This window comes from Erinaceus europaeus, chromosome X (assembly GCF_950295315.1).
Source record: "Erinaceus europaeus chromosome X, mEriEur2.1, whole genome shotgun sequence".
Classification (NCBI taxonomy): domain Eukaryota; kingdom Metazoa; phylum Chordata; class Mammalia; order Eulipotyphla; family Erinaceidae; genus Erinaceus; species Erinaceus europaeus.
The window spans coordinates 41519285-41529686 of NC_080185.1; the positions used below are offsets into that span (position 1 = coordinate 41519285).

Consider the following 10402-nt stretch of genomic DNA (forward strand, 5'->3'; position numbering starts at 1 on the left):
GAAGAGCGGGGAAAATCTTCAGAAAGGCTCCTGTCTCCATGTTCCCCTAGAGCAGGGAGGCCAGGAGCTGAGGGCATGGGGACAAGCAAGGGACAGCCTGGGGCCAGGTGTCCTGGAAACCCCGTGTGTGTCCCCTCTTGGGAAGGCCCCTGCAGAGTCTTCAGTGAAGCCTGAGCTCCCAGCAGGGGCCGGCTCAGTCCTGTCTGGAGTTTGGGGCTCTCTGAGGGGGAACCCCACTGCATGCATGTTAGGGGCAAGTGAGGGAGAAACCCCACCTGCCACACATGAATGGCCCTGAAGGATGCTGGGAGGACATTAACAGACATACATGAGCAGGAGCTCAGAGCTCACTGACTTGGTAGAGTCACCCCTTCTCCTGGACATGCCTCAAGTCCAACTGCTCCTTCTTCTATCTGGTGGAAGGCCACGGCATGCAGGTATGTGCACAGCAGACAGTGACGAAGGGGGCGTTGGGCAGTGGTGCACCCAGTTCAGTGCACGTATTACCTTGCTCAAGGACCCGGGTTCGTGCCCCCAATTCCCACCTGCAGGGGGAGGGAGGGGGGAACACTTCATGAGCAGAGAAGCAGGTCTGCAGGAGACTCACTGTCTCTCTCCCTATCACCCCTCCCCACTCAATGTCGTTGTGTCCTATCCCACAAAATAGAAAGGAGGTTAAAAAAAATAATAAATAAATAAATAAATAAATAAATAAATAAATAAAAAGGAGGGCAGGGGAGAATACGGGTCCAAAAAAGATGACAGTGGACCTAGTGGGGGTTGTATCGTGATATGGAAAACTGGCAAATGTTACGCATGTAGAAACTTATCGTATTGACTGTCGAATGCAAAACATTAATTCCCCAATAAAGAAATTAAAAAAATAAAATAAAAAGGAAAACGTGACCGTCGCGAGCAGTGGACTGGTCGTTCCGGCGCGGAGCCCCAAGCGGTAACCCTGGCGGCGTTCCAAAAAGACATAAGGATAGTTAGCCATCACCAGATGCTTCTGCAAGGCCATGCTGCCTCAGCACACATACACCAACCCCAGACCCACTAGAAACCGGAGAGGGCTGCGAAGCTGGGGCCCCTCACTCCTAAGGCCGACACACACCTACAACTTTCTTTTTTCCCCTGTGATGAATGGTGGGTTACAAGAGTGTAAGACTAGTGTCCAGTTCCACACCACACCCACTGCCAGTGTTCAGTGTCCCCACCCTCCCAGCTCCCAAAGACACCCACCAGAGTCGTGGCAAGTCTTCAAATGCTTTGCTGGCCTCTGATTTTGTTTTCAGGTTCCTGGGCATCAGTTCTCTAGATTCCGCACAGGAGTGAAAGTACCCGGTAGTTGTCTTCCACCTGTTTGTTTATCTTGCTAAGCATAATCGTGCGTATGTGTGTATCGTTCTTGTTCTTATCTCAGCTCTGTTTCCACAGACGCCCACCTCCCAGTACGTAATGTGACGGAGCCTCTCCGGAGTCGTTGCTGTGGACACTCATCAGCCACCCAACAGCAGAACTCAAAGGGGAGGGACCTGGAGCCTTTGCCCTGCGACAAGTCCAAGAGAGGGCCCGCTCCTGATGGGGACAGCTGGCACCGCATGGAGCAGCCCTCGGACTGCTGTGGGCAAGACGCTTCCCAGCGCGCCCACCCGCACCTCCCAGCGCGCCCACCCACACCTCCCAGGCCCACGGCCCACGGCCCACGGCCCACAGCCCACGGCCCACGCCCCAAGCCACACACCACACGCACCCGCAGAGTTTGTGCTTTATTTAAAGACACACAGTCTGGAAGGACACTGGCTGGCTGGCTGGCTGTGCTTTCTGGCACAGAATGTGGAGCAGGCTCTGGGCCTTGGTGGCAGCCAGGTCACGGAATCCTCCCTCTGTAGGGAGGGGCCATAGCAGCCCCGTTGCCAGTATAGTACCAGGAACTGGCTAGGGCAGCCAGGCAGCATGGAGGCAGAGGGGTTGGAAACACGGGCCCAGCAGCAAAGGGGGCCATGGGAGGAAGGAAGAGGGGCTGCCCTGCAGGAGGCAACACAGGAGGGTAGGGAGGGAGGCCTGGAGGGTTGGCCTGAGGTGGGTAGAGGGGAGGGTAGGGAGGAAGGAAGGGCGGGGGGAAGCCAGCAGCATTGCGAGGAGGAACTGGAGCAGCCACTGGAGCATGGCCCACAGGAGGGCCCTGAGCGCCCACATGAGGAGGGCCCTGAGGAGCAAAAGGAGCCTGGAAGGGAGGATGGAAACAAGGAGCCACAGGGCCTGCATAGGGGGCATTTAGGCCGGGGCCCATGGGCACTGGAGGCCAGACCATCAGAGGCTGAGAGACCATACAGATCCAGAGGGGCTCCTGCCGCCCTGGGGCCTGGAGCTGGGCCTGGGCCTGGGGCTGGGGCAGGGCCAGAGGCTGAGGCTGGGCCAGGGGCTGCTGAAGCTGGGGCTGAGGCAAGGGCATGGCCAGGGGCAGAGCCAGGGGCTGGGCCAGAGGCTGGGCCAGGGGCTGGGCCAGGGGCTGGGCCAGGGGCTGGACCAGGGGCTGGGCCAGGGGCTGGACCAGGGGCTGGGCCAGGGGCTGGGCCAGGGGCTGGGCCAGGGGCTGGACCAGGGGCTGGACCAGGGGATGGGCCAGGGGCTGGACCAGGGGCTGGACCAGGGGCTGGGCCAGGGGCTGGGCCATGGGTTGGGCCAGGGGTTGGGCCTGCGCCTGGGCCAGGGGCTGGTGTCTCTGGTTCTGGTTGTAGATGGCTGCCCTGTTCTGAGCCCTGTGCTGGTTGCGGTGGGCTCTCAGCTGCAGCACCCTCTGGCGTCTTCTCCACTTGACTCTCCTGTTCTTAAACCACACCTGGCCAGGGAGAGGGGCAAGTCAGTGCCTGGAGCTGGACCCTGAGGGAGCCCCAGCAGGGTGCTGTCAGTGCCCCTGTGTCCAGAGTTGTGTGCTGGGGAGGGGCGCTCCTTCGACCAAGGGTTTGGGAGGTGGGAGGGGGACGCAGTTCACCTGTGAGGCCAGGATGCTCACAGGTGAAACCAGGACCGGCGTCCGGGGCTGCAGCTCAGCCAGGGAAGGTGCTGGTGTTCAAGCCTGAGACCTACCGGCTCCGTCCCTGGCACCAGCTGATGCCTCAGACCAGCAGGCCCCTCAGTGACACTGGCCAGGTGCTCCCCTCCCCTCGAGTATCCACTCCCCCAACCCCCCCCCCGCCCCCCAAACACACACACACACACACACACACACACACACACACACACACACACACACACACACCAGGCCTGCAGAGCTGCCAGTCGCCCCCACCCCGGCACTCCGCTCTGCCTGCTCTCTCTTGTCCTCTCATGTCTGGTTTCCTCTCCGTTTTCTCTCCTTTTCTGTCTTCATCTCCTTCAAAGCTTTGTGCGCCAACAATGGCTTATTAGCTTTCACTGCCTGAGAAAATGGACCACTACGGCTAGACTTTAAGGAGCTCTTGCTGTGGGAGAGACTCAAAGAAGAGGGGCCGGGTGGTGGTGCACCTGGTTGAGTGCACATGTTACAATGCGCCAGGACCTGGGTTTTTGCCCCCAGTGGCCACCTGCAGGGGGACACTTTTGAGAGTGGTGAGGCAGTGCTGCAGGTCTCTCTCCCCCCCCCTCATTATTTTTATTTATTTATTGCATTGAGACAACCAGAAATGAAGGGGGGGGGGGAAGAGAGAGAGAGGAGTAGAGAGAGACAGAGAGACATGCAACAGTGTTTCACCACTTGCCAAGCCTTCCACCTGCAGATGGGGACTGGGGGCTAGAACCCAGGTCCTTGCACACTGTAAAATATGTGCTCATCCAGATGTGCCACCACCTGGCCCCCCATCTCTCTCTGTCATCCCCTTCTCTCTTGATTTCTGGCTGTGTCTACCCCGTAACAAATAAAGATAATAATACAGGAATCGGGCGGGGGTGGAGGCTTCAGGTCCTGGAACGAATGTGACGGCAGAGAACAACCTAGCGAGAGTTGAATTGTTATGTGAAAAATGGAGAGAAATGTTACCCACGTAGAAACGACTGTATTTTCCTGCTCCCTGTGAACCATTAATCTTCCAGTAAAGAAACTCAGAAGAAAAAAAAAAAAAAAAGATCAAAGAGGGTGCAGAACATCAGAGAACTGCTGGCCCGTGGCATCAGCTGGTGCCGGGGCGGAGCCTGTGGGTCGCAGGCATGAACGCCATGGCCTTCACTGGCTGAGCTGCTGCCCCAGACGCCAGTTGTGGTTCCAACTGTGAGCACCCGCAGGGACCACCATCACCCTTCACACAGCACCCCTTCCTGATGGCACCCTGGCCAGGGAGAAGACCAGCCTCGGGTGTCAGGCACTGCCAGGAGAGTGCACCCCGCACCTCTGACGGCTGGCTCTCCGGGGACTTGGCGCCGTCCTCCCGGGCCTGTGGACACTCTAGGCTGTGCAGTGAGTGCCCCTGGAGCCAGGGCGCTGGCCGGAGCACTGTACCTCCGCGCAGCAGAAGCTGGGTTCAATCCCCTGCATCGCCTGTGCCGGAATGAAGCTCTGCCGGGCTCTCTCGCGCTCTCTCTCTCTCTCTCTCTCTCTCTCTCCCTCTCCCTCTCCCTCTCCCTCTCCCTCTCCCTCTCCCTCTCCCTCTCCCTCTCTCTCTCTCCCTCCCTCCCTCTCTCTCTCTCTCTCTCTCACCCACTCTCCCACACCTCATCTCTTAGTCTAAGGAATCAATCAGTCTCCGGGGGTTTGTCGGTTTGCCTGTTTTTGTCTTTTGCCTCCACAATCGCAGACGATCGCAGGAGCTCCGTGCCTGCACTAGGAATCCTGCACTGCTCCTGGAGGCTACTGTTTCCCTTTTGTTTTCCTTACTGTTGCCCTCGTGCTTTATCCTGGTTCTTACTATCATTTCTATTATTGCCGTCGTTGTTGTTGGACGGGACTGAGAGAAATGGAGAGAGGAGGAGAAGACAGAGAGGGGGAGAGAAAGATAGACACCTGCAGACCTGCTTCGCCACACGCCCGTGAAGCGACCGCCCTGCAGCTGGGAGCCTGGGGCTCGAACCACATCCTGACGCTGGTCCTTGTGCTTCGGGCCACCTGAGCTTTACCTGCTGCACTACCGCCCAACCCACCGCTGCCCCCGCCCCCACCCCCCCCCACCCCCTTCCCCGCCCCAGTCTGCTTTTTAAAGGAAAGCAAAGGCACCATTCTTCCCGGGCATGCTGTCTACCTGGAGCAGAACACGTGTCTTCCCGTTGGCTTACTGCCTTTGATCTTCACCTTCTGCGACACGTTTCCACAGACAGACAGCCCCCCACTGCCCCCAGAAACCTCAGCCCACCACGTGCCATGTTCTCAAGTCAGAACATCAAAGAATCCCACCAGCAGTGCTCAGTCTGCTGCTCTGGATTCCACGTTAGCACACGCACACACGCACACGGGCACACGGGCACACGGGCACACGGGCACACGGGCAGGACAGCCACGCCCCGGGACTCTGCTCCTCCACCGCCCCCGCAGGCTGGGCTCCACACAGCCGGGCTCCTGCTCTGCTGTTTGCTGCCGGGGCACCTCCTCCCCTGCGGGTCCGAGTCACAGTGGAGGAACCTCAGCTGGCCTCTGCGTCCACTGAGCCCGCATTCACCCCGGCCCCTCGGAGCCCCAGTTGCAAGAATTGCCAGTCAAGACAGAGTCCCCACATGACTCCACGAATGCCTGGACCCCTCTGAAGACAGACAGGCAGACAGACTTGGACGGAGCCAGAGAAGACTGAAGGGCACAGAGGTGTGGCCGCACTGGGCTCCAGAGGCCCTCCAGCTGCAGGCATGCTTCCCAGACGAGGAAAGACAGCAGAGATAGTGGTTGAGGCCGCAGGGACAGAGCAGCCCTGACACAGCCCTGGGGGTGAGGTTGGGGGTGGGGGGCTGGACAGGCACCTCCTGTCCGGCCAGACTCACTGACCGTCACTTTGGAGATAGACACTTCCATGCGTCTCGAGAGGTCCCATCTGTGGAGAAATGGGGAGGCGGGGAGAGGGGGGCACATTGGTCATGTGGTCTGTGTCTGAATGGAAACACACAGTGCGCACCTCACACTGTCTTCACTCCTTCCACGTTCCCACCCCCACGTGAGTCGTTACCACCGCGTGAGGCCGAAAGCAAACAAACACTAGTGATAACGATGTCGATAGAACCCCCTACGCACGCACGGATGGGCAGAGATGGAAAGTTGGCGAGACCCAGGCCTGCACCAGCTCGCACGAGGCCCCAGGTCTGGCTCCCACAGAAAGTTCTCCCTTTCAATTTCACACTGGGGTCTGGAGCTCGGCGGCTGACCCACCTCCCTGGCCAGCTTTCATGACATGACTATGGGAGAGGCAGCACAGTGGCCCCCCACCCCCCACCCCCCAGATGCCCCCCATCTCCCGAGCCGCACCTGTGGGCACGGAGGGGCCCAGCCCAGGGCCCTGTTCAGAGGTCAGCGGCCCCGCCCTGAGCCTCCTCCCTCCGGGGCCCGGAAGCTCGTTTTCACAGACATGGACGGAGCCCACACGTGGCCCTGAAGGCCCGAGGCGGGGCTGCAGGACACGCTGGCCCCTCTGCGGTCACCGCGGTGCAGAGACCCGGCTTGTGCTGGTGGGTCGGCCCCCGGGGCTGTGTGTGGGGAGCCCGGGGCGCCCCCTCCCCGACTTGCGGTGGGGCTCGGGGTGCTCACCGCAGCATAGAGCTGGGGTAGTGGTTGTGCTGGAAAATGCGCTCCAGCTCCTCCAGCTGCTGGGCGTTGAAGTTGGGACGGCGGGGCCCCTCGGCCTGCTCCTCTGATGCTGGGCCCTGACTGGGTGGCCTGTCGCACCCCTCCTGCCCCTCCTCCTGCTCCGGTTGCTCCTCCTCCTCCTCCTCCCGCTCCTCTTCTTCCTCCTCCTCCTCCTCCTCCTCTTCCTCCTCTTCCTCTTCCTCCGGCAGGCCCTCCTGGCCTTCCTGGCTGCTGCTGCTGCCACCGCTGCCTCCTCCTCCTCCTCCGTCTTCTTCCTCATAGTCCCGGGAGCCTGCAGAGGAGCACAGTCAGAGAGGGATGTGTGGGGATGGGGGACGACCATGACGGTGACGAGGAGGGGACGACGGGGAGAAGGAGAGAAGCGTGAGAGCTCGAAGAAGACTGCGTGGAGGAGGAGGAGGAGGAGGAGGAGGAGGAGGAGGTGGTGGTGGCGGCTGAGGGAGAGGAGGAAGAGATGAAAGAGAAAGAGGAGGCGAGTGTGGTCTGGGTGGGAGGAGGGGGGAAGAAGAGGAGGATCACGTGGAGGACAGGGACTACTGGGGGGGAGGAACACAGGGACGACGTGGAGTTGGGGGCCATATGGGCGGGAAGCCTAGAGTATAAGTCGGGGGAGAGGGAGGAAGAGGAGGAGGGGGCGGAGGGGGAGCAGGAGTGGAAAGAGGAGGGCACAGTCAGCAGGATTGTGGGGAAGAGGAGGGGAAGAAGGAGTAAGGTGAGAGGAGGAGAAATGGCGGGTAAGGAGGAGCAGGAGGACTGTGAGGAAAGAAAGAATGGGAGATGGATGGCGATGTGGAGGTAGGGAGAGAGATGGAGGAGGAAAGGGAGGAGCAAAGGGAAGAGGAAGAACAAGAGGAAGAGAGGGGGGAGGAGGGAGGAGGGAGAGGAAGAGGAAGGGGGACTGGAAGAGGGGGAGGAAGAGCAGAGGGAGGAGTACGACGACGAGGAGGAGAGTTAGGAGTCCAAAGAAGACTGTGTGGAGGAGGAGGGGGCTGAGGGAGAGGAGGAAGAGATACAAGAGAAAGAGGAGGTGAGTGTGGTCTGGGCCGGAATCCCGGAGGACCGGGAGGGTGACGGGAGGAGGGGGCACCTTCTGGGCCACGGAGGAGGAGGAGGAGGAGGAGGAGGAGGAGGAGGAGGAGGACGAGGAGGAGGAGGAGGAAAAACAGTAGGGGGCGACAGACAGTGAGGAGACGGGGTGGGGGGCAGAAGAGAGGGGGGGAGGAGGAGGAGGGGGGAGGAGGAGGAGGAGAGGGGGGAGGAGGACGCGAGGGAAGAGTTAGCAGAGGGCACTGGGAAGAGGAGGAGGAGAGAGGGGACGGGTAGGGTAGGACAAGGGGGAGGAGAGAGGGGACGGGTAGGGTAGGACAAGGGGGAGGAGAGAGGGGACGGGTCTGACGAGGGGGAGGAGAGAAGGGACGGGTCTGACGAGGGGGAGGAGAGAAGGGACGGGTCTGACGAGGGGGAGGAGAGAGGGAACGGGTAGGGTAGGACAAGGGGGAGGAGAGAGGGGACGGGTAGGGTAGGACAAGGGGGAGGAGAGAGGGGACGGGTAGGGTAGGACGAGGGGGAGGAGAGAGGGGACGGGTCTGACGAGGGGGAGGAGAGAGGGGACGGGTCTGACGAGGGGGAGGAGAGAGGGGACGGGTAGGGTAGGACGAGGGGGAGGAGAGAGGGGACGGGTCTGATGAGGGGGAGCGAAGGGCAGAGGAGGGTGCTCAGGCAGCCCCGGAGCACAGCGTCGTGTGCTCGACAGCGGGCTTCCCGGAGGAGGCAGGCAGAGGCCGTGTGCTCTGACCCTGACGACGCCCCGGCTGCTCCAGCAGCTCCGGCTCCAGCTCCGGCTCCGGCTCCGGCTCCGGCTCCGGCTCCGGCTCCGGCTCCGGCTCGGGATCGGGCTCGGGCTCGGGATCGGGCTCGGGCTCCTGGTCGATGTCCGCGGTGACCCCACCACGTGTGTGGGCGCCTGGCTCCCCAGCGCCGTCCGGCTGGTGGTCGCGGCCTAGGCCCGGCGGGCGGTCTGGCGGAGGCGGCTCCGGGCCCTGGGACATCTCGACCGTCCTCGAGGCCACCGAGGGGAAGGTGGTCGGCAAGGACATCGGGAGGGCGGTCGGAGTGTCGGTCTGGCGCTGGGTCGGGGGGCCCCAGAAGCTTAAGCGCCGGGTCCCGGGGCCGCCGGGCGACGGGGCCTGAGCCATGGCGGCCTCTGCCCTCAGGCGTCGAACGCGGCTGGGGCTAGGGCCTCACTGCGCATGCGCAGCCCCTGCAACGGCAGTGTTCGGGAGGGGGCGGGGGGGGCCTCAGGGAGGCGCGAGACAGCGCATGGCCCGCGGTGGTCGGGAGGGGGCGGGGGGGGGGGGCCTCAGGGAGGCGCGAGATGGAGCATGGCCGGGGCGCTGGAGGACCTACGTTCAAGGACCCAGGTCACCACAAGGGAGCGCTTCGGTGCCCTGGCACAGGAGGGAAGCTTCTTGAGGCGTGCAGAGGTGCTGCCGTCTCTCTCCTCTCCATCTCTCTCTCTCGCCCTCATGCTCTCTCCCCCTCTCCTTTTCTCTCTCATAGAATACAGATAGAAAACAGATTGCTGATCAGGGTAAGGTTCTAGGCTCTCTTTATCAACTTATTTATTTATGTAGTTTTGTTTATTTGTTTTCCGTTTTACGAGATAAATAGAGAAAGAGATGAGAGCACTCAACTCTGACTTCTGGTAGTGCAGTGCATTAAACCCGGGGCCTCTCTTCCAGTCTCAATCTAGAAGAAAATAAGGGGCGAGGAAAGACCTGCCAGAGTAGTGGAGCCGTGCAAGGTCTGACCCCCTGCTACATCCAGGCGGGTCACCTTGAGCTAGCGGGTGACAGGTGTGGCAGATGGCGGGTCTCATGCTATGGAAGCAGGACCTGAGCGACCATCCGGTCCACAGGCGCCCCTCCTTTCTCTGCTTGTGCGTGTCCCACAGCCTCTTGGCCTCTGCCCATGGCCCCGCTCCCAGCTCACTGTACCCCCGTCCGAGGACCACTCCAAGCCTGTGGGGACCCTCTCCGATGCCGCCCCCTCCCGTGGACCTCAGCTTCCTCCTCGGGTACCAGTGTGAGATGACCCTAAGCAAAACTGGATGTCTCACTGAACCTCACTTTTCGAATTGCAAAAACAGGCAATTGTAACCATTAGCATCTTTGCTACCAGAGACTATCTCACAGAATTCTATTTATTATTTTACTTTTATTAGGCGTGGTACCGCGTGGTACATCTGCTCAGCGGCCTTCCCGAGGTCCATTTCCCATTCTTTGAGTGAAACAGGATGGAAGGGGAGAGATGGGGAGAGAGTGCGAGAGAAACTGCACAGCATTGTATCACCCCTGGGGCTAGCTGTAGTGCTGTCCATGGTGCTGCCAGCATTCTTTTTCCTTTTATGCCTCTCTGCCTAATTTCGCTTAGAATAATAGTCCGTTAGAATGACCCATCTCATTGGAAAGAGCAGGATTTCTTCTTTCTGGTGGCTCCTTGTTTCCATCCTCCCTTCCAGGCTCCTTTTGCTCCTCAGGGCCCTCCTCATGTGGGCGCTCAGGGCCCTCCTGTGGGCCATGCTCCAGTGGCTGCTCCAGTTCCTCCTCGCAATGCTGCTGGCTTCCCCCCGCCCTTCCTTCCTCCCTA

At 60.7% G+C, this 10402-nt stretch overlaps 1 protein-coding gene across 1 annotated transcript; it reads right to left on the bottom strand.

Annotated features, from left to right (window-relative positions):
* Positions 1 to 1756: 1756 nt before the first annotated feature.
* On the bottom strand, positions 1757 to 8949 carry LOC103128160 (uncharacterized). The gene is made up of 6 exons (XM_060182650.1): positions 8621 to 8949; positions 6695 to 6814; positions 5917 to 5987; positions 5418 to 5559; positions 4365 to 4425; positions 1757 to 2825 (listed from the first exon to the last, which is right to left on the bottom strand). Exons 1-6 carry the CDS (start codon positions 8947 to 8949, stop codon positions 1770 to 1772), a joined length of 1779 nt encoding a protein of 592 aa, XP_060038633.1. The 3' UTR covers positions 1757 to 1769.
* Positions 8950 to 10402: the final 1453 nt, after the last annotated feature.